Source organism: Petromyzon marinus, chromosome 10 (assembly GCF_048934315.1).
Source record: "Petromyzon marinus isolate PM22_M1 ecotype Great Lakes invasive population chromosome 10, UKy_Petmar_22M1.pri1.0, whole genome shotgun sequence".
NCBI classification, from domain to species: Eukaryota; Metazoa; Chordata; class Hyperoartia; order Petromyzontiformes; family Petromyzontidae; genus Petromyzon; species Petromyzon marinus.
This window is the reverse complement of record NC_133676.1, coordinates 6914988-6938670: the sequence shown is the minus strand read 5'-3', so window position 1 is coordinate 6938670 and position 23683 is coordinate 6914988. Positions and strand designations below refer to the sequence as shown.

The window sequence follows — 23683 nt, the reverse complement described above, 5'->3', positions numbered from 1 at the left end:
CATTGGATACAACCCCCTTCCACTGAGCCCAATATGTTTGCTCTCAATTGGAACAAAGCAGACAAAAGAAATACGGATTAAAATATATTTGCTGCTGTGTTCATGCATCTGTTCAATGGTGGTTTTGAAATTGATGTTAAATCAATAAAAAAAAACATGCCTGACCTTCACTCGTATTTATGAGAGAGCAGATAACAAAGCGTTTTGAGCCAGTCTATTGTGTGTGGTGGAGTGAGGCACAAGAAGACCAATGTAAATAGAGACGCGCAGCGTGAGTAAAATGTTTACAAGCCTACGATCCATACGTCTTCAATAAGTGCAGAAGCGCATGCATCAGGTTCCCTTGGAGCAGCGCTTCATTCAGTCACTTCTCACACGCAGTGAAAAGTAGAAAAACGCAAACATGATCAATTCACGGAATCACACTGCGTAACAAGCAACATGATATATCATTAATTAGCAACGGAGCTACTCAATATATGGACGATGCATGCGAAAATAGGGCGGGCGACATGGCCGCGCATTCGGATTACGATTAGCAAGCACGCAATGCGGTTGTGCTGAATTACCAAACTCCTGATTTATTTCCCACAATGGTTTTGTTAATGATGCCGATCAATACGCTCAGTGGGCTGCATCTGGACGATAATGATTAATGCACTTTATTTTGTTTACCAAAGGGACCTTTTTGCTCTCAGTTTTGTTTTGGCATCATGCGGCCAAAGCAAAACAAAGGTCATGTGGGATTGTAGCTTGCCGGAGAAATAATTTCGCACAATAAAAGTAATGCCTTATGGCATTTTATGTCACAATTGACTTTGGGGATTTACTCAATATGCATCAATCGCATCCATTTTAGACACACGCTGGCTATGGACACATTGTCCGTGGTTCAAAATGGCTTTGAAAGTATCTGCAAATTATATGGATTTACCTTTTTTAGAGCATTAATTTTCACTTTTTTTTTCAAGATTCTGGACAGCAAAAAATATAATTACCTGAAACTTATTTTAAAAGTAAACCATTCCTCCCACGCACAATGGACGCTTGGGTCAGAGTTGGTCGAGTGGTTCCATTTCAATCGTTAAAGCAAATTAAAAACGACACAACAAAATTCAATGCAAGAGTAAACAGTACACACGTTAGATGGATATTTGCCATTATTAACACCTTGTCAGTACTTTATTTATCGCTAACCACCAGACCTCATTGTCATGGCATAGTTTCTTTACTGCCAGTAAATATTTTATTGGTGGATAACTGTTTGCTGAAAGTTCTGCTCGTTTAACAGCAAATGTACTAAATTCTTGGTTCTTTCGGTAAAGTTACGTAGAAAGGAAACATTAAAATAATTTTAAAATATTTAAAACAATAAAATTCTCACGATGTTTCGACTGCAACACAAGCAATCATCATCAGGTGTTATTGTTTTATATGTTTATTATTTTATTGTTTCCCTTCTGCGTGACTTTACCGAAAGAACCAAGAATAGCAAATGTACTGCCAACATACGAAGCAGTATCACAATGGCCCAAACATTAGCACAGTTTCTGCTTTAGAAATTCATATTTTGGATATTCAAGTTATATTTTATTTCTCATTTGTAATTCTCCTAACTTAGGCGAGCACCTCCACTAATAATGAGTGCTGTGGGACGGTTTGCAGGCAAAAGCCAGTTTAGTTAATGCACATTCAAATACAATGCAGAAGTTATAAGTTCGGTGGACAACCGTAAAATAAAAATGTTATTCCAAGTGGTCTTTTCAATGTTTTAAGGAGCTTAAATTGTTTGGGTAAATTTATATATTTTTTTATCTTTATTGACAGTTCAAGTTTGCTGCAGTAAAGAGACATCAGCATAACATATTGGACACTTTTCACTTGCAGTTTTTATATGAAAGAATTATTTTATAATCAGGATACTCATATGTTTAGCAAAAATATTAATAAAATTTAAATGTTTTTTATAGTCCTCAATTATTTGTCAATTGTATAGAATGTGCCCAGCAATGAGCGCATTCTATAACCTTAACAGCAATGGAGGATCATATTTATAATCCGATAAAGCCCCTCTTAATTTGCCCTTTGGTTAATTAAGGCAGCTGAATTTAGCCGATAAAAATGTGCAATGCACGGCATTTTCTGATCCAAAGGCTGAATCCCAGCAGACTGGATTATGGGTTCATTTTTTTAAGCCCCCAACTGTCCACATACTAATAATAATAAACAATGGAAAAGAAAAAAAATCTAATAGATTTGGTGCCTTGACTTGAAGTCCGCCATTAAATGAACGTATTACAGCCCGGAATTGTGCATTAGATTGGAGAGTGATTATGGACTGGTGTACATTATCCTTGATTCCATATAATCTGGTGTCTGAAAAGCACGCAGCTTTATTGATCCATTTTATTTTAGAGCAGATTCCACAGTGAGACTGCAAAGGGGCTTTGAGCTGCTATTTAATTATAATTCAGATGAACATGGCGGATGGCATGATAATAAATTTTAAAATAAATATTTTGTAATTGAATAAATATGTAATGGTTTGGGTTTTTGTAAACCAACACCATAAAACAACAGGAAGAATGTAAATGTATATTATTAGAATGCCCAAATGCACACACATAACTGAAATTCATATAATTTTGCATCATTGCCAATTACTGCATAACATTTATAGATGCATGTTTTTAAAAGCACAACTAAAACACAAAACAAAAAACATCTGCTATTCACAAATTGAAAATGACACAAAATTAAACACAAAAAAGACAATACCAAAAAATAATACTTTAATTTATGGCTCAAAACACAAGTTTGTTTTTAGTCTTTTCCATTAGCACCATGCATTCCACCGTCGAGATGAATCCTAACCACCAGCAGATCACCGAGTAATGTTATTTTAGACAGTTCCGTATCGCTTAATTTAGCAAGCGTAATTAGACGCAGTTCACCGCTTCCTGAGTGACCTACTTGAGAGTCTGCAAACGCCAGCGATGCAAGCTCTGTTTTAGAACTAGCCTTTGCTGGAAACATGTCAATATAGAAGTAGATACACTTAAATAATTCTTCAACATATGGAAATACTTACAGTGGTATACAGCAAAGACTGAAATGTATTGAACAGTATCCCCTCATTATTGGCAAGGGGTACGTTCTGGAGATGCTAGTGAATAGCACATTTTGCGGATAACGATATTGGCCTACGAAAATGTATCTTTTTAATTAATTACCTTAAAGAAATACGTAAATAATCAATCTCATCACTTTCTCTCTCATCACTTTATCTCATCACATTTTCTTATCACTTTCTGGCATCACATTCTCTCTCATCACATTATCTCATCACTTTCTTTCTCTCTCTCTTTCATGCAGTCGTGTAGAATTCCAAATGCGATTTGTGGACAGCCAAAAATAGCGGATAGTAAGTTCGTGAATAACGAGGGAATATTGTATAAACACGTAATATTTTCTCTTGAGTGTTTATTTCATGTGTTACATATATTTGTGTGGAACAATGCATCAATTAATCTATTGATATTTATTCTTAAGCTCACAATGATACATGCATCAAATAACATATGTAAGGACCAATGCTTTAAGATTTGTGTACGTTGTATGTAATGGGTCCGCATCATGGTTGCAGAGACCAGAAGCACTACCAGTCAGCACAATGATAAAACACAAATATTGATTTCTTGAATTGGAACTCTGACCCTGAATCGCAAGAATTCATTGAATTGCCAGGGGTTGAATAATTCCACCCATAGCACTTATTGTAAAGTGCAAGCTGCCCACATGTTACAGCACTGCATATTAGTGTAAATAATATTAGTGTTAATAATTCATTATCTTTTTCTATAGAACAAAGATCCCCCCCTTATAGCCTATAATAGACTGATAGAGCACGTGCTATTCCTAAGCACCTACAAAGGCCGGCAAGGCACACAAGCAGGTGGGAGGCCAACACCACGCCCGGACAGCCTTTGTCTCCCAAGTGGCATCGCACCAGGTAATTATTTGAGGCTGAGTTGCATATGGGTAGGCCCAGGACTGTATTAAATAATTAATTGTCACTGGTGTTGGCCGTGAGTGGGAATCAAACTCATGTCGCCGGGTTCGTAGTGCAGCGTGCTAACCGCTACACTACCGCTCGTATATAGGTGCGAGATGGATTGTTGCATTGTAAAGACTATAGAATATGGCAATTACTTCAGTAATAATGATGGTTGATGATTATTGTATAGCACGTGCACTGTATACGCGCGTTCAGAGTTTGTAGTAATTGAAAGTGCCACTGAAAATTTCTGCTGAGCAATGGGAAACATGTCGGAGAAGCAAATGAGGCGCGAGTGATAATATTTGCAGTCACTCCTGTTACTCCATTTGCACAATGGCCATTAACATTGTCTTTGTAATTTGGTAACAAGTGGCACGACAGCTGGCTTCTCGGTTGGCAGTGTGGCCTACATTGGGGTGCACGGTCCCTTTGCCAGCAAAAACCCATTTGCACATCGGAAGTTTCTCTCCAGGTCACAATGAAGCAGACGTCCCGTCCTCTTGCGAAAGTACAGTTTAATATTTATGGCCATCATTTTTTGGTCATCTGTGTCAATTAGCTGTGTTAAAGGTTAAGAGCTGCTAAAAGACCTACATCTGTATTTGGTTTCATGCTGTCAAGAATCTTTCAAACCCCATGTGGATGAGGGCAGTCGATCTGAAGCACGTTATGATGGAATATTCTTTCACATTTAAAACGTAAATTCAACTGTAAGCTAGGCCCGAAAAAAAAACAATGCCCAGAATGTTACACAATCACAGTAGATGCAGTACTGTATATATATATAAAAAATAAACACCTATGACCAAATAACTAGGAATGCATCTTATTACATGTCAGAAGCTAAGCAGATTTGAGCCTGCAGAGTGCCAAGAAGGATGACAACCACGCACAAACAGATTGCTATAGGCGGCTGCAGGACTACATGGTGGGTAGCAGAGGGCAGTGGCAGCAAAATCCACTGTTGTCTTGAACTATGGTCCAACAATATATGCGACCGCACCTTTCATTAATCAGCACTGCGCAGTGTGGTGAGGACCTGCACAGCGTTGGGAGGCCCTCGCTCGGCAGTGGCTTGACAAAATGGCTGTGTGGATGTGCAGGCATTCAACTAAACATGCTTCAAGCACATATCATCCGAAAACATGGATGATTGAAAAAAATAAAAATTGAGAATGTACATACAAGGAGAGAAACAAAAAAAATAAGCGCCACCTGCATATTGAAAGTAATGCACAGCAGAGTAGCCTCTTACCCACGCATTCCCGTCCTCCTGGTACTGCCTCCAGTTGCCGGCAGAGTCGCCGTAGAGCAGCAGGTAGCGAGGCACCCAGTCCGAACTGCCGTAGCGACCTTGGGTGGCGAGCGCGGTGACCTCCACCCGGCCTGGCAGCTCGAGCTGCAGCCACGGCCCCCGGTCTACCCGGCCTGGTGACCAGCCTCCCGCTCCTGCCAACAGCAGTGCCAGCCACAATAGCACAAGCATTAACATTCGCAGCAGTAGCCAACAAATCCCCTCTTTTATTGCGATAATATTACCGTGTCATTTTCATCATTGGCCATTTGCTCTGTGATCCATGTGTTCCTCTTTCTGTTTAAAATAATTGCTCCGTAGACAATTATTGTGTTGTATTGTTATTATAACAGCAGCAATACATCCAAAAAGCAACGCAATTCGTAATTTATTTAATAAATCCAGGAAGTGAGAGTAAAATCTTGGAGGTCAGAAGATGCTTCATGTCATAATAGGGTTTTTCCCCTTGCTTTATGTAGTTTCATGCTAAAACGTCGTGCTGGTATCCCACAATTTACGAAAGGGATACATTTCTTTTAAAAAAACACGCGTTAAACGTAATTTCAGAATACAAAAAATTATCGATGTTATTCCAACTCTACTCCTAACATAAAACTATCCACCAATATGTGTTCACAATACAAAAATAATAATGAAGACCATATATATAATGGATTGAATTATAATTAATCGAAAACTAAAATAATTCACCTTTTCAGGGAAGTCACCAACAGATCTACATGTTGGAATGACTGGAAAGGTGATGTGGAGGCATTGCTGTTGCAATGCGGGGATACCGTGATGCTGTCGCGGGTAAACGATGCAGCCTCCTGGGTCGTTCTTGTTTGTCCTCATGGTGTGTGCCATGTGAAATTTCGTTCACGCGGAAAATGACATTTCGTTTATCGAAATCTGTCCATAATTTGCCAATTGCGTTTACGCGAAATGGCGTAAAACGAACGTTCATAAATCGAGGGATACCGGTATATCTAATTGCTGAATTTGTTTGGAGGAATTGCTCTGCAACGTATTAGTGAGCTGAAACTATTAATTGGCATGTTAAACCCTTGTACACATTACAATTTAACTTATTTAGATGAGTCGGAACTTGGATGGTCTTACGAAAAAAATTTGGCAAAATAATTGCGTGGCCTAACCCAATAATCAAGTGAGGATTTTAATATTGACTGCAAAAACCTAAAAATCAATATATTAATTAAAGGCTTTGCTTTTAATTCAATTGTCTCAATATCTTTTACGTTTTCCGTAAAACGTGTGTTTGTCTGGTATAAATGCTTTACAAAGCAAGTGCATCCCTAATGAGACCAGCAGTTGCACCAACTCAAGTTTAATTTAATTCATGAGGGTAACTTACAACCCGCCATTGGGGAGGCGCTTCTCGGCTGTTGCCATGGAGACTTCTCATCAAGTTATTTTTCACAGGAATAAAGTTGCTGATGTTATAAGCTCTGCAACTTCCAGAGGGAGCATAAACATTCCCAATAATGTAATGCACTTGCCTGTCTTCTTGTCCATCATTTTGAGATGTGGTCGCATTAAGATGCATTATAAATGCAGGTTGTGTTGTTTTATAACAATGGCCAAGTTTTCGACAAAAGAGTAAAAACTCAAATCACGTGAGGTGTAGATACTTCATGGCTATAATTTCCTTCTCATTACCCGAGCAACAATGCCATTAAAATAGCAGCAATCTGTGAACGTGGCCAAATTACTATAACTATTATTAGTTTTGCCCTTTTTAAATTCCTACGTGTTGTACTCCCAGTGTATCTACAGGTTCGCTTCATCGAGAAAAAATGCACTTTGATATTTAGTACCTGTCGGTCTCAGCTTAAAGTGCCACTTCTTTCCCAGACACTCCACTAACAGCACTTTCATCGCTGACATGTTGACCCGTCGGCCGGTCAGTGCAGCTCAATTCCCTTATCGGGAGAGTGCCCTCCGCCCAGACTGACAGATTCATCCTCTCCCCTTCAACCCACCCCCCGAACTCATCGTTGACACCCCCCCCCCACTCAAATGTTGCCCAACAGTTGGGAAAACAGTATTGCAATTGCAAATAATCGCAGTCCCACGCGCGAAGGCATGGCTTCTGTCCAGTCGATGTGACTGGGCACTCGACCATCATGTCACAGAGTAGGCATCCTGGTTGTGGCAATGCCTCACGTGATGCACACAATTGAATTAATAAAAGCTTGATTGCTTTTCAATCCTAGAAACCTTGTTCATGATTACTTGATTTCTTCTCTGCGTTTGATTTGTTACAGCTCGCTCTAAAATAAACAAATAGTGCCTCGTATTCATGTCAACATAAACGTGCAGCAGGAGAAGGATTTACTGTGATATATTTCGATGGTTGCTTTTAGCTCACACTCACAAATGTCAATGCAATGAGTGAGGAATAAAGTATACAACCCAAAAAGCGCAACAAATTTGTACTACACATTCAGCCTAGCATGTCAGTGTTTAAGTGTCAAATCGAGTGTTTGAGTGTCAAAGTATTTAGAGTGTGACCTGAAGCCTGCAGTCCTTTTAAAATACGGGCACAAGGAGTGTTTTTTTTCAGCGCCAGATAAACGGCGATTGATGTTTTGTTTTTGGCCGTTTCTTAAACTGTCATCACCTGCCAAGGTGGCCTATGACTATGAGCCGTCGGCATCTTGCCAAGTGGAACAATACAGCAGTTAGAAACCACTATAGCACACATAAAAACACTGGCTCCCCCAGAGCCAAACGAAAGCATTTATTGACATAAAATCAACAAATGGCTTTTCAAGGTGTCAAAGCGTACACCAAATGTCTACTTTTTCAATTTGAATTTGGTAAAGGTATTTTTTAAAATGAAATAAATGAAATAATGCCCTTTTAAAGCTCTCTTAGCAAGGTGTAGCCTGCACGAATTGATTTGACAGTGGGGAAGTACAACACATACTTGTAGCCACATTTAAAGCCCTTTAATTACGCTGAAATAGTTTTCATAGACAATTAAATAGATTGTCAGAAAATTACTTGCAAAAATGAAACCACGGTAACATGTTTTCATATACAGCTGCTCATAGCACCAAATACCTACTAGATGCTGAACTGTGCTATTATAATAATGCAGCCAATGTGAAGCTGAAGTATACTTTGGAATTATCTGAAAAAACATTTTTTTTATCTTTCCAAAAACGCCGCTATATGATTTGTGTGCAATGTAAATACGGTGGTGAAAGTATGAGCTTGTAAAGGCGGTCGTTGTCATTGCCGACAGAGAGGCTTGGCACACAAAGGGCTTTTGAAGCGATTATTGACCAACAACACAAAGCCAACATGAAAGACACAGGCGCGAGGATGTGACACTGGATAAATAGTAACTTCTATGCATTCCAAACTAATCATTTATTCACGAGTTGCCGATGCTGCCAGGCTTTCCTGCAGTCACATGCATCTTAGATTGAGGCTGTGAGGCCACAGATGGAATCACCGACATGGCGGGCCGATGCCTAGTACCTTCTTAGAAAGCCTTTGCTTTGCCCGAGGGACCCTTTTCGTTTGGGGATAACATTTTAGCAATGACATTGACCCATACGTAGCTTTGCTCCTCTGTGTTAAGGGTTCTTGGATGAGACCTTGTCTGTGGTGACATGAGTGGCTCAGGAGGCTAATTCCTTGGGAGAGTCCGGCACTGCAGAGCCAATGTCCGGGCAACTGCCAGAGATTAAGGCAAGTTGTTAATAATCCAATGGTGTACACTGTACAGTAAATGCTTACCCCGAGCTCTCATACTCTGATGGTGCATTGTCTTTGAGTTGTGCGCCTTTTGGCGTCATCTGGTCCAACACCATGTGAGACTAGGCTCTAAGGAAAGCTGTCTCGGGTGTGGACCAATCAATTTCAAGGACAGTGCATACATTATCAGAGTTATGTTTTTTGTTTGCATTCCGACCGCAGGTATTGTGGTCAATGCAAACATGACTCCTTGTAAAAAAGGTGTCAGTTTTGTTGCCAGATAAAATGGTAAAAAAACAATTATCATATTTTGCTACTGGCAAAGGAGGTTCCAATGGTGATTAAGCCAAGTTCTCAAGTGTAGCATGTTGATGGTCTCAAGTTAGTTTTGTTACGTAATTAATCGAGGATTTTTGGTTTACTATGTCATTGAACATTATTTGCACGGCGTATAAAGTGGTATGCCGCAAAGTGGAACGCATCTGCACACATCGACCAGACTAATAAAATCAGCAGTTGTCGATTATTACTTTGAATGATTGTGAAAAATGGCATGGGTTTGGGGAAGCCTTTATCCAGAAGTGGTTTGGCTATACCTGATTATGATGATTATGCCACCATTGTGGAAAAGAGGCTCGTTGAAGGGACTTCAGGGGTAGTTGTGTGATGTCATTTTTCAGGGTCCATTTTCTGATATCACATGATTCCCTGCTCACGGTGACCAAATTCGAATGTCCCTGTCTCATGCCATTAAGCAATTAGCGCAATCAGAATATCTTAATTAAAAGTAAAAGAAAACTTGGTTGATAGCGATTGGAATAACGTTTGATCATTTGTGTGCTACTTTATCCTTTCATGCCATGTGCTCTTGTACCACCAAAGAGTTAAGCGCAGTCTGTTGGGCAAGACAGATGGACCCAGATTCAGCTAGGTGTCTCTGAAGGGGACATCAGCAGTGAGGGTGGATGCAGCCTATACTGCCCGTCAGATGTGGTGCTGCACCATGACCTCCATGACACCTCACTAACAAATGCCACTCGCAAGTCCCGTGTAAGGGTCATAGAGAATACTGAGCTGTGGAAATGTGAGAGCACAACTGGAACACAAACATTTAAGCATTTCCCCAAGCCGTGTGTCCCTCCTGTATCATACATAGTAAATAGAATATATATGATTTCATACATTTTTATTCGTGCTTTATTTACAGGAGGAATACCCTTCCTGTAGACTGCATATTTGCATTACGCTCATCGATGTGAAATCTTGCATGCGATTGAATTGTTCGAAAATATACTGTGGGATGAGTTAGGCATTTACTTTTTCACTTTATACGGCATGTTCAAACATTTGCGGCTCAAATCACTAAATACCCTGGGAGCTGGTCTCAGCCCAATGTTTTCTTTGGAGTAGGTTAATACATTGTGGCAATTGACATTGATTCTCAGCTGTAAGTTCGTGCAGCCACATAGTTCCACATCTTTAAAAAAAAGTAATTGTGTTGCCGCTGTCCGGTGTAATTAGGCTGAAGATTTAAATTGAACTTTCCCTGGGTGTGAGATTTGGGAAGGGCTTGCCGTATTAGAGCCCACGCAATCCAAGTGCGGCGCTGGGAGCACCGCATTGCTCCACGGTTCTTCGTAATGACAGTCTGCCAATCTCCGCCTGACAGCTGGTGTGGCCCCCAGTGTGATTTTTATGACACTTTTGGCCCAGTAGTCGTTTATCATGGAGGCTGCAGGTAATGTCACTCAGAGCTATCGCCACTACGCCGTTGCCGCTCACCACGCTACACGAATGTGCACACGTGTGCGTGGATGTACACGTGTGCGTAGGCGAAGAAGGCATAGGGCACTCAAGCACACACACTAATTTGTCACACACTAATTTGTGGGCACACGTGTACACACAGCTGTACGTACTCAGATAAGCTCGGTTCAAGCACCACACGCACGTGCACAGGTTTGCACGCATGCAAACTTACATCTTAAGATAGACATTGCTTATTTTTATTCAGTACCTTCAGCCGCTTAACAATTTAGACAGACTCATATGGGGCGTGAAGGCGAGTCAATCATTTCTATCATTATCAGGGCCACAGCAGAATAGCTGACCCTTCGTGGCTGTCTGACCCCATGTGGTTAAATAACCTTGCCGCTACACAGGTGGATAGCCAAACCGTACCTCGCTTGCGAAGGTACCCACGTTATGCGTATGTATGTATGTTGAACTTCTTCGCACCGTGCATTGCCAACCACGCTAATCGGAGGCGCTATAATGGGAACTCTCGAACACACAAACACAAAGATCCCCCATATAGCATTGAAAGACTGTTGGGCCAAGTGCTGTAAGCGACTAGCACCTATGAAGGCCTGTAAGGCACACGAGGGGGTGCGTGGCCAGCACCACGCCCGGCCGCCTTTGTCTCCCTTGTAGCGATGTTTACTCCCTGCGCTCGGTACTCATTCAGATAATCATCGCTGGTGATGACCGTGAGAGGGAATCGAATTTGGGTCGCCGGGTTTGTAGCGCGTTGCTCTAACCGCTACACTACCGCTCTCCCCTCTTAAACACGCACACGAATCACGCACATGCCCTCGCATTGGCAAAGCACACAGAAGGCTGAATACATCTTCAAGCTTTTTTTATAAATCGGGTTGCATCTTCCGTGATTTGTTTGCAAAGCTGGATGTGCCTAATAAAGCAAGGAACAATATCAGAGCGTTCCTATGTTTTTTTTCTGGTTCCCAGAAAGCTATAGCACACAACGGTGAAAATCTACGTAGTGGTAACAATGTCAAAGCACTGCTTTCTGGCATTACTATTTAACTGTTTATTTTCCAAAATGCTTAGGGACCAAAAGTTATCATAGATAACACCTGCATTGCGGTCATCACAATCATCATTATCATTGGCCGTTATCTAGCCACTGCTAGATGAAGGCCTCCCCCATGGTTTCACCATCTCTGTACAGTTCTTTGATGCCACATTCCCACCCTGCTCCTGCACACCAGCTGATATCATCGCTCCATCTCCAGTAGTTGTACTCTCGGTCGAGCATGTTCTCTCCCTCGCCGCTCCTATTAGCGACATGCCCTGATGGCTGCCTTTGTCACGAATAAAAAAATATCGATTGTTAAACACACAATTCCACGTATACGTCATCGACTTCAGAATTCATATTCGTCGACGAATCGTTACACCACAACTAATGACACATTATTACAGTTTTGTGACCTAAGTATTGTGAAAAAATTAGGTATATATATACGTTAGGTAAATGTATGCATATGTAATGAATACACTGAAGAGTCTAAAAACTTTGACAGCTCTTCATGTGTAGTGTGTGTGTGCAGTAATGTTTGTGTCCCAGCCTGTAATGAATTTATGGTTGTTGTTTTTTTTCGCCTTTAAAATACAAATCGATGAATTTGATTTAGTGTGGAGATTATTAGCTGTTGTTAAATGATCCCCTCGCGGGTGTCGGATACATACATTAGGGAGAGGCATCTGTGCTTGTGGCTGCTTACATTGCAGAATGCATGATTGTGTATGGGAAATGTATTTCAACTGGGAAAATATATTTTTTTAAACCTATTCTATAGAATGCTTAAAATTAACAAAGGGCAAAAATCTCTAATTTATGTAAACTGCCATCAGGGTTAGTTGTGTTCTGCGAAACATACAATAAGCGTGCAATAAAATGCAATAAAGGTTCCCCGGTCACTATGTCATAACCGGCGCCTAACCCCAGCCTTGTCAAATTATGCCTCCGTGCAAATTTGCATGCCGTTATTATTTGTTTACAAATTTACAGAACGTTGATCAAAACACATATGCACGCCCATTAGTGCATACGCATGCGAATGAGCAACAGTGCACATCCATCAACGCAGACCCAATATTCGCCCAAAACAACGTGTGCTGTATTATGTGCGGCATATTTTAGATGGAGTGATGCCCAACAGAAATGTGTTTTTTTTTAAGAATGATTTTTTTTTAAATCATGGACAGACAAGATGAGTAACATAAATGTATTACGGATAGCTGCAGGGTTCACAACCAGAACATTTCTAAGAATAATAAGAGAAATGCAAGTAAAATTTCTTGGATATGTAATGAGAAAACAGAAGACTGAAAATAATGTTTTTACTGGGGTAAAATTCTCGGTACAAGAAGCCAGGGTAGACAGAAAATTAAGTTGCATGAACAATTTGAACAATTGGATACAACTGAGAGTACAGTATATAATGTAAAGTTCAAATTTTGATTTAAAGCTTTCGTGACTGCAGTAATTCATATTCTTAGCTCTTTCGGTAAAGTCACGTTGAAGGGACTATTATTTTATTGTTTCCCTTCAACGTGACTTTACCGAAAGAGCTAAGGACATGGCCCATCGAGAGAGATACCCACGACAATATTGAGACTCATGCGTTTTAGTCCATGCTGCATCATGTGTCCGCAATGTATACAATAATACATGTTTATTTTATTGTTTACGCGAATGGAAACGTGTTGTCATACGTTTGGATGAAAAGGAGCAGAGTTCTAGTGCTTCATTTTTAATAGATGGTAATCAAAGGACCGTGCATTAGTCTGCCCTTTTTTGTGCATGTATCCTATTCATGCCTAGTGGCATTGGGGATTCCTGCTCACAACACAATCCTCAGCGGAAATATATGTCCACTTTGTGCCTTAACTCACTTCGAATTTTGCAATGGCATATTTTAAATGCAAAGGCACAGTTGGCACTGAGAGACACAAACAACAATATTTATTGAACCCACAATCAAACAGTTGAAGGATCATGTCAACAGTTATTTTATACAGCCTACAAAATATACAGTCCACCAAAATCAGGGCTGTAGGTTTCAAAATTTGCTTTGGGGGGGGCGGATGGGGAACAAACCCACAAAAAAAACCCAAGGACACACTCACCTTAAAACTGTTAACACATTGCCATCACCGTGACCGAATTTGAGTCACCACAGCCAAGAAAAATATATTTCACAGATTGCATATTTATTTATCTGTTTAACTTTTTCTCTCAGCCACCAACAAGAAAAACTGGCAAAGTGTCAGGAATGGACATTGCCTCAAGGTCTCGTCCAAAAGCATCGGTGAACTCAGTCGGGCATCAATACAGATCGTAACCCACAGTGCATCCCATGACATAAAGGGGTTCAGATGTGCATCTATTCACCCTCTCGGCTGCTAACGATGTGACCTTGTGACCTTTTCGGGGGGGGGGGTGGGGCAGGAGTCTTACAGAATATGCCTCTCCATCAACTTCCATATGTGGTGAAAGGACCCTGATGAAAGCACCGTGCTCCTATTGGAAACTCGAAACTCTAAAGAGTAAGCAACCCTGTATAGACATTAATACTTAATAGATTTTTTTTTATCTCTCTCTAGAATGTCCTCGCGATGTGTCATGTTCATTGTGCTGTCTACAGCACCGGCATTTTCTCGAATTATTGAACCTCGGGCACCTTTGTGTAATTGTAAGAAACCTCAAAATCCTTATGGGCAGATAATGACACGCAGAGTCGTTATTTTTTTCTAAATGAGTGAATTACTATTAATTTCAATAGATTATTGTAATAATATACTGCATTAGCAAAGGATGGCCATACATGTCTAGCAGAATGGTGGCATCTATGGTTAAGGATATTTTAACCATAATTCGAAGATTCTTTTAGAGTGTTCATCGTTCAAGGTCAAGAGGTCATCATGGCCAATGTCAATGATGCTACAACCCTCACCCTTGCTTCAGTCTTTATTGCGCTTACGAAATGTAGGACTGAAGACGCAGTGTAAGGGGTGGGGGTAGAGAGGCGACCATTGTCTTATGTCTTTGAAAACCATTTGCACACGATAGAACTTTCCCACATTTATATGTGCATACCCAACAGATGTTAATACTGTATGCGCCTGATGTACCACGTCTTAAACTCTGCAGCCACAAATTTAATAATGCCCGCACACCTCAGTCAGAACATAGCAGTGCGTGTAAATTCCTGGCATCGTCATCTTTCAGTGGGGTTGTTTTGTGCGAGTAGGATTGCCACGTGTACTGATTTTCCGAGGAACATCCTCCTTTTGAGGCAGTTGTCCTGGATAATCCGTAAGTCTTCCAGAGACATTAAAGTCCCGTTTTGTTGCCGGTTGCATAACAATACACCCAGGGCCGGATTAAGATTTTGTAGGCCCCGGGGCTACAGGTACTGAGAGGCCCCCAGTAATATTTTCAAAAGGAAAACAAAGTTAAAGATAAATAAAAAATATTTTTACAAGGCTAACAACAAATACAATTCAGCATTCACAAATGAAATAACTTTTCAGTTTATTTATTTTGGTATAGCCCTGTGAGCCATTCGGCTCTTGAATCGGGTGCAACCACAACAAACAAAAAAACAAAAACACGAACAAGAAAACATCTTAAAGTGACTATGTAACTGTGCAAACAAAATCCATGAAAAAAACAACAAAATATTCCTGAAAAAAGCACCGTACACCAACGCTGTGTGCAAAAAATCCCAGTGGGATGCAAGTCAAAGAACAACAACAATCACAAGAAAACTTAGATAAAGGCTGTCAGTCTAACTCCGTACTACAACCAAACAAACATGTCCAAACCAAAAAACGTTTTCGAAATCACCAAAAAATAAAGCCATAATTGCAACGTAACAGTGACCATAGGGACTGACCGAAGTTTTACAGTAAACTACATAAATAACATGTAACACCAAATCCTAGAGCCATAGCTGGCTGCATGAGCTACTCCACAACAACAGAAGCATCAGTCGGTGTATCAAATTTTTCAATGCACCTTTAAGATCAGCACGCTAAATCAAAATACAGATAATACTTTGCAGCGTCATTCGGAGCAAAACATTTTATTTTATTTTACGCCAATGAATAGCAGTGGCAGCAAGGGGTGTACAACTCCTCTAGAGCAGTTTTGAGAGAATATCTCATTGGTAGCAATTCAAGTTGCAGTTTATTGGCAACAGCATTCCAGATCCTGGGGGCATTTTTGGTGCCACAGCAGCGAGGTCGCCCCGTCGGAGCCGCGCCTGCGGCAGTGGTGCTGCAGCAGCGAAGCCGCCCGGCTTCCATCGCGGCGCTTCCCCCACCACCCCCCACATGAACACACACACACACACCCCCACATAGAGCCCCCACATGAACACACACACACCCCCACATAGAGCTCCCACATGAACACACACACACACACACCCCCCCACATAGAGCCCCCACATGAACACACACACACCCCCACATAGAGCCCCCACATGAACACACACACACCCCCACATAGAGCCCCCACATGAACACACACACACACCCCCACATAGAGCCCCCACATGAACACACACACACACACCCCCACATAGAGCCCCCACATGAACACACACACACACACCCCCACATAGAGCCCCCACATGAACACACACACACACACCCACATAGAGCCCCCACATGAACACACACACACCCCCACATAGAGCCCCCACATGAACACACACACACACACCCCCACATAGAGCCCCCACATGAACACACACACACCCCCACATAGAGCCCCCACATGAACACACACACACACACCCCCACATAGAGCCCCCACATGAACACACACACACACACCCCCACATAGAGCTCCCACATGAACACACACACACACACACACACCCACATAGAGCCCCCACATGAACACACACACACACACACCCCCACATAGAGCCCCCACATGAACACACACACCCCCACATAGAGCTCCCACATGAACACACACACACACACACCCCCACATAGAGCCCCCACATGAACACACACACACACACCCCCACATAGAGCCCCCACATGAACACACACACACACCCCCCACATAGAGCCCCCACATGAACACACACACACCCCCACATAGAGCCCCCACATGAACACACACACACACACCCACATAGAGCCCCCACATGAACACACACACACACACACACCCCCACATAGAGCCCCCACATGAACACACACACACACCCCCACATAGAGCCCCCACATGAACACACACACCCCCCACATAGAGCCCCGAGGGGAGGTCACCTGGCCGACAGGTTTTCACCCAGAAGCCCTCTCATGGGACCAAGCGTCACGGTTTCCTGCGACCAGGGAATTGGGCGACCTCCCCCGAGGCTAGCTCGCACCGCGGCGCCGTGACCTGGATGGAGGTTGCATGGTCACGACGGGGCTGCTCAGCCGCCGCGGGTAGAGGGGCACGCTCGACACGGGTCAGCAGGCAGGTAGAGGGTGGGGCGGAGTGGCGAGCGGCGGGAAAACAGAGCGGCCCTCTGATTGGCAGGACGAATGCGCTTGTTTAAAGGGTAAAAAGCGGACGTCGGAGAGAGCACCGATCCGATTAGCGAGGAGCGGGAAATCCGAGGCTCCTGATTGGACGATAGGCCAACGGATTAGCGGCAAGTTATCTTTGATATAAGGACAATAAAAAGGGCAGGGAAGGTAGGGGCAGTGAGTCGTATTCTTCTGGGGTCAAGGATCGGAGGAGTCATCGTGCCTGCCACTGGATCGTCCGTGAGACGAGTCACAGCGCAGCCAGGCCCCGTTCCCAGCGAGGACTACGTGGAGCCTTGCCTTTCCACGGCTTCCTACACCTCGGAGTCGAACCGTGAGTACGTAGGAGAGAGGTGAGATTAAGGGGGATATCCTTAGGGAGAGTGATTGGGGAGAGACGGGACAGGTTGAGTCCTAGACCACCGGGAGATAGGTTAGACCTGCCCTGCTGGCCCACACTGGCACGGGTAGTTTAGCTTTGTTATTCACGGAGAATAAATCGCCAGTAGTCAATAAACCTCGTTGTGTCGTCCCTACGAGTGCGGAGAGGAGTGCACGGTGCTGTGAGCCTTCTCGTTGTGGTATCCTGTGTTCGCGCACGAGCGTGGATTTTACCCACGTGTGTGCGCTCGCCGCTGCGTGTAGCTCGTAGTTAACGTGTACACGAGGTAGACGGGCATCGTGCACGCGAGATCACCCGTGCCGCCTCTGCTTAACGTGTGCGCGAGGTAGACGGGCGGCGTGCACGCGAGATTAACTGTGTAGCTCGTGGTTAGCGTGTACGAGAGGTGCACGGGCGGTGTACCCGCGAGGTTGTTCACACAGCCCTTTAAACCTGCTCCGGGGCACCTCCTCCAATCGGCTGCGCGCGTACGAGTGACGCCCCTGCCCTCTGACCCCTGACCCCGGGTCCCGCGCGTGCGATTGGTGCGCGGCGCCGGGCAGGTAGCCGCGTCGGATTTTGGTGGCTGCGGGCGCATGAGTGTGCGCGCGACTGCGTACGGCGTGCATAACGTTTAGAGGAGCACGCGAGGGGGAGCGTGTGCGAATTGATCCCAGGTGGCTAAGCGCCAGCCCCGAATCATGCCCCGAGGGGCCGCAGCGAAGGGGAGGGGGGGGGAGTCGGTGAGCAGTAACCCTCCCCAGGATACGGAAGAGGGGAGCAGTGGATCCCAGATGAGCGAGGAGACGGGGGTCAGCTTCCCCGACAGCATCAATAGCAAAGGCCCTTCTTCCAGTTTTTGTACGGCAATAGGGAATGTGAAGCTGGTAAATGAGCGAAGACCAGGGGTCAAATTTGTTCTTTGAAACAGAGAGGAGATCCAGCAGGTAGTTTTGCGGATTTTCTTGTAAGTACGTCGTGAATAAATAATCTCTGGAGGCCCTCCAGCTGGCGGAGGGCCGTGGGCTGCAGCCCCTAAAGCCCTGAATGCACCACTCAGGACGATGGATTTCCAATGTGGTTCTCCCCTCTTCCGGTACCATGAGCTATTCTTATTTCCATGATACGTCCCCAGGTTGTTGTTTTTTGTAGCTCAGAAAGCGGCAATCCAACGCGCATTCACCTTCGCGTCGATTGAGCCTGGCGAAGTTGGGCGCGTGGCTTGAAGAGAGGGCTGAGGAAGCGCTGAATGAGTCCGCTCCGAGCCGTCCCACGAGCGGCCCCTCGCACACCTCTGAAACGACGAAACAAAGGGGGAGAGAGAGAGAGAGCGCTAGCCAATTAATTTACAGCAGCACGGCGGTGGCGGCGCAAGGCTGTACCAGCAGCACGGCAGCTCTGCGCCAAATGACTGCGGTGCAGTAAGCACGGGGCAGCAGAACAGCGAGCCATGATCAACTGAGCGGTGCATTGCAAAGGTGGCATGGTTGCTTTACAAACATCAAAGGTTTTAAAAAAAAAACCTGCTTAAGCGTTCGCACCTCGTAACCTTGTGGCCGGCTCAGAAACGAATATGCAACAATGACGATGAACAAAAAAAATCTTCAGCAGTCAGGAGTAATATTTGCCGCAAAAGTGAAACAGCCCAGCGAGCTATGGTTATGGTCCATAATTGATGTCCAACGCTGAAAATATCTCGAGAATATTTCGAGAGGAAAATTGTTGTATGGTCGTAATTGCGAAGCTTAACGTGTTTTGTGGAGTACTACCTCTGTTTTAGTTATGCTAAGAACAAAATAAACTTTAATCCAGGATTTATAAAGTAGATAAACACGATACATTCAATATATTAATTACATTTTGGCATAAATATGGGCAGTGTTTTAAATTTAATTAAGCTCTTTGTAATTATTTAGAATATTGTGCTTTAATACAAATAAAGACGATAAGCAGTTAAAACAAAAGCGTCAGTGTTTTCGGAATTTTTCTTTTACTGCCTCATTATCACAGATTATATGCTCTATGTAAATAAATTAACAGAACACATTCTATAAATGGTGCTCTCGTCGTGCTCACAGGGTCGTTATGCTTCCAAGATTTGGAGAAGTGCATGTCACATTCACTCAATGTGAAGAATCACATTATAGTTGTCACCTGTCAACACCTATTCCAGAGCAATACAGTGAGGGAAAAAAGTATTTGATCCCCTGCTGATTTTGTACGTTTGCCCACTGACAAAGCAATTATCAGTCTGTAATTTTAATGGTAGGTTTATTTGAACAGTGAGAGACAGAATAACAAAAAAATCCAGAAAAACGCATGTCAAAAATGTTATAAATTTATTTGCATTTTAATGAGGGAAATAAGTATTTGACCCCTGTGCAAAACATGACTTAGTACTTGGTGGCAAAACCCTTATTGGTAATCACAGAAGTCAGACGTTTCTTGGAGTTGGCCACCAGGTTTGCACACATCTCAGGAGGGATTTTGTCCCACTCCTCTTTGCAGATCTTCTCCAAGTCATTAAGGTTTCGAGGCTGACGTTTGGCAACTCGAACCTTCAGCTCCCTCCACAGATTTTCTATGGGATTAAGGTCTGGAGACTGGCTAGACCACTCCAGGACCTTAATGCGCTTCTTCTTGAGCCACTCCTTTGTTGCCTCGGCCGTGTGTTTTGGGTCATTGTCATGCTGGAATACCCATCCACGACCCATTTTCAATGCCCTGGCTGAGGGAAGGAGGTTCTCACCCAAGATTTGACGGTACAAGGCCCCGTCCATCGTCCCTTTGATGCGGTGAAATTGTCCTGTCCCCTTAGCAGAAAAACACCCCGAAGCATAATGTTTCCACCTCCATGTTTGACGGTGGGGATGGTGTTCTTGGGGTCATAGGCAGCATTCCTCCTCCTTCAAACACGGCGAGTTGAGTTGATGCCAAAGAGCTCCATTTTGGTCTCATCTGACCACAACACTTTCACCCAGTTGTTCATTGGCAAACTTCAGACGGGCATGTATATGTGCTTTCTTGAGCAGGGGGACCTTGCGGGCGCTGCAGGATTTCAGTCCTTCATGGCGTAGTGTGTTACCAATTGTTTTCTTGGTGACTATGGTCCCAGCTGCCTTGAGATCATTGACACCATCCTCCCGTGTAGTTCTGGGCTGATTCCTCACTGTTCTCATGATCATTGCAACTCCACGAGGTGAGATCTTGCATGGAGCCCCAGGCCGAGGGAGATTGACAGTTCTTTTGTGTTTCTTCCATTTGCGAATAATCGCACCAACTGTTGTCATCTTCTCACCAAGCTGCTTGGCAATGGTCTTGTAGCCCATTCCAGCCTTGTGTAGGTCTACAATCTTGTCCCTGACATCCTTGGAGAGCTCTTTGGTCTTAGCCATGGTGGAGAGTTTGGAATCTTATTGATTGATTGCTTCTGTGGACAGGTGTCTTTTATACAGGTAACGAGCTGTGATTAGGAGCACACTCTTAAAGGGAGTGCTCCGAATCTCAGCTTGTTACCTGTATAAAGACACCTGGGAGCCAGAAATCTTTCTGATTGAGAGGGGGTCGAATACTTATTTCCCTCATTAAAATGCAAATCAATTTATAACATTTTTGACATGCCTTTTTCTGGATTGTTTTGTTGTTGTTATTCTGTCTCTCACTGTTCAAATAAACCTACCATTAAAATTATAGACTGATCATTTCTTTGTCAGTGGGCAAACATCCAAAATCAGCAGGGGATCAAATACTTTTTTCCCTCACTGTATTTGCACGCGAATTTACGTGTCTCATAATGAGTGTCATTTATTTACGCGCCTTCGTTTGCTTTTCACTGCCAAGACCACAAAAGCGATTTTGCAGATTCACAACGGAGCGGAGCGGGTGCATCCCATTGTGGGTTCTTTAAATTTCGGCACCGTCTGTCATTTGGATTTTTTTTGCACAATACCTGGCACATCGGGCTGAGTGGCAGTCAATGGCCTGAGCCGCCTCCCTCCAGAACAATCCCCCATACACCGCCGCAGCTTGCTCCTTTACAAGTCCCTAATGCCACCCTCCTCCCTCCCATTTATTTCCCTGAATCACACCCAACACCCACTCACCACCACCAGCCCCAAACACCTTCCTCTATTTCTCCCCATTCTCACCATGCCTACCACTCCATCTAATCCTCCCCCAATGTGCTTCTGCAAATCGCTCTGGATCCTTGCAACTTCAGACTTCAATGCGTAACATGTGCACGGCAAGATGGATGCTTTAGAATGTCTACAGTTGTGCATGTGAATGTGTACAGCCCTTCGTTAATCCACTGTTGGATGAATGCCTCCCAATGCCAAGTTTTTCAGTGTAGTTGATTGACCATACTCCACGAGACTGGTCAGTGCAAATTGATGGGGTGGAAGGGATGAAACCAGGATTAGTTCAGATATCGCTCGCCACGGATGGAAACCATAGCCCGGAATCAAACTCACCGGGTTCATAGTGCAATGAGCCATCTACTGTGGTATACAACTTATTTTTGTCAAGCTTTATTTTGTAAGCATAATTTACACTCATATATCAAACATTAAACATGCAAGTTCCAACACAGACGTGGCCGTGCATTCATCTCCTCAGAAATATATCTAGGGCACAGACAGGTTACACTCAATAGTTCACAAAATGTAAATTTACATCACAAACCTGACGCCTTTCCAATGCACAATGCCAACAGGGCAGTCTACATCTATTAACGTGGGCCATCTGGCCGCATGCCACGTGGGTCGATGTGATTGAACAATCCCCAATCCAAGGTTACCCGTCTTACCTCAGAGGCAATGGCTTCGCCCGTAAATCTAGCAAGATATTTTAAGCTTTTTTCCTCTTTTGTGATGCAAATTACAGGTTGTTCTCTTTTATGAGCGTGGATTTTACTTTTATTGTTAGATAAGTCTGTTTTTAGACACGGTCAAGTCAGTCAATCTACACACTGTGTTGTAATTCCAGTGCTAAATTATTCACAATATCCAATCATAGTGCACATTATGATCGCAGAACTCATTAGATCGTAGAATTCTGCTTTCTTAATAAATATATAGAGAGAAAAAAACATTCCATATATGCTAATTCATAATGCGAAGGCTGGTATGTTGCCTTCGTATTATGGATATCCTCACATATGGGATAATGCACTTGTGCGTGTAAATCCAATGCATTTTAATGTTCCAGAATATAAATATGGTTTGGTATTTTGACGCTATGCAAAACGAAATTTGATTGTTTTCTCCTGGAGGGTATTCCGATGATAAACGGTGTACTGCTCATAGTAGAGTATTGTCACATGACAGAGCAAGGGACACCTCTGCGTCAGATTTGGAAAACACAAAAGCAGGAAGACAAAAAGTGCATAATCTATGTCAAATTGAGGTCACGTGACCTGAAATGCAAATGCAATATACTGTTGTCAAATTGTGTACTTGGAGATTTTATGGTGGTGGATCACAGTAAAATAAAACAAATTTTGCAGCACAATGTTAGATAAGTTAAATTGGGGTCATCTGCCCTGTCATGTATAAAACAGTAATGTTTCAGATTTGTTTTTATGTAAGTAATACTGCATTGTGTATATTGCTTTTATATATTCTTGGTTCTTTCGGTAAAGTCACGTAGAAGGGAAACAATAAAATAAAAAAATATATAAAAAACAATAAAATTCTCACGACGTTTGGACTGCAACACAAGCAATCATCATCAGGTGTGAAAACCACAGCAATGAATTTTGAAAAAAGTGGCGTTTTTTTTAAATAAAAAAATAAAAACCGCTACTTTCTCCAAAATTTTCTTGCTGTGGTTTTCACACCTGATGATGATTGCTTGTGTTGCAGTC

General features: G+C 43.0%; 1 protein-coding gene across 1 annotated transcript in view; it reads right to left on the bottom strand.

Moving 5' to 3' along the window:
* The window catches only part of LOC116941020 (contactin-associated protein-like 5), a 153044-nt gene that overhangs the window by 79380 nt on the left and 49981 nt on the right, over positions 1–23683 (bottom strand). Inside the window, exons 2-3 of the mRNA XM_032951569.2 lie at positions 19001–19111; positions 5316–5509 (exon numbers count right to left, since the gene is read on the bottom strand). Of these exons, the coding sequence (XP_032807460.2) occupies positions 5316–5509; positions 19001–19111 (305 nt within the window). The remainder of the gene's footprint in view (positions 1–5315; positions 5510–19000; positions 19112–23683) is intronic.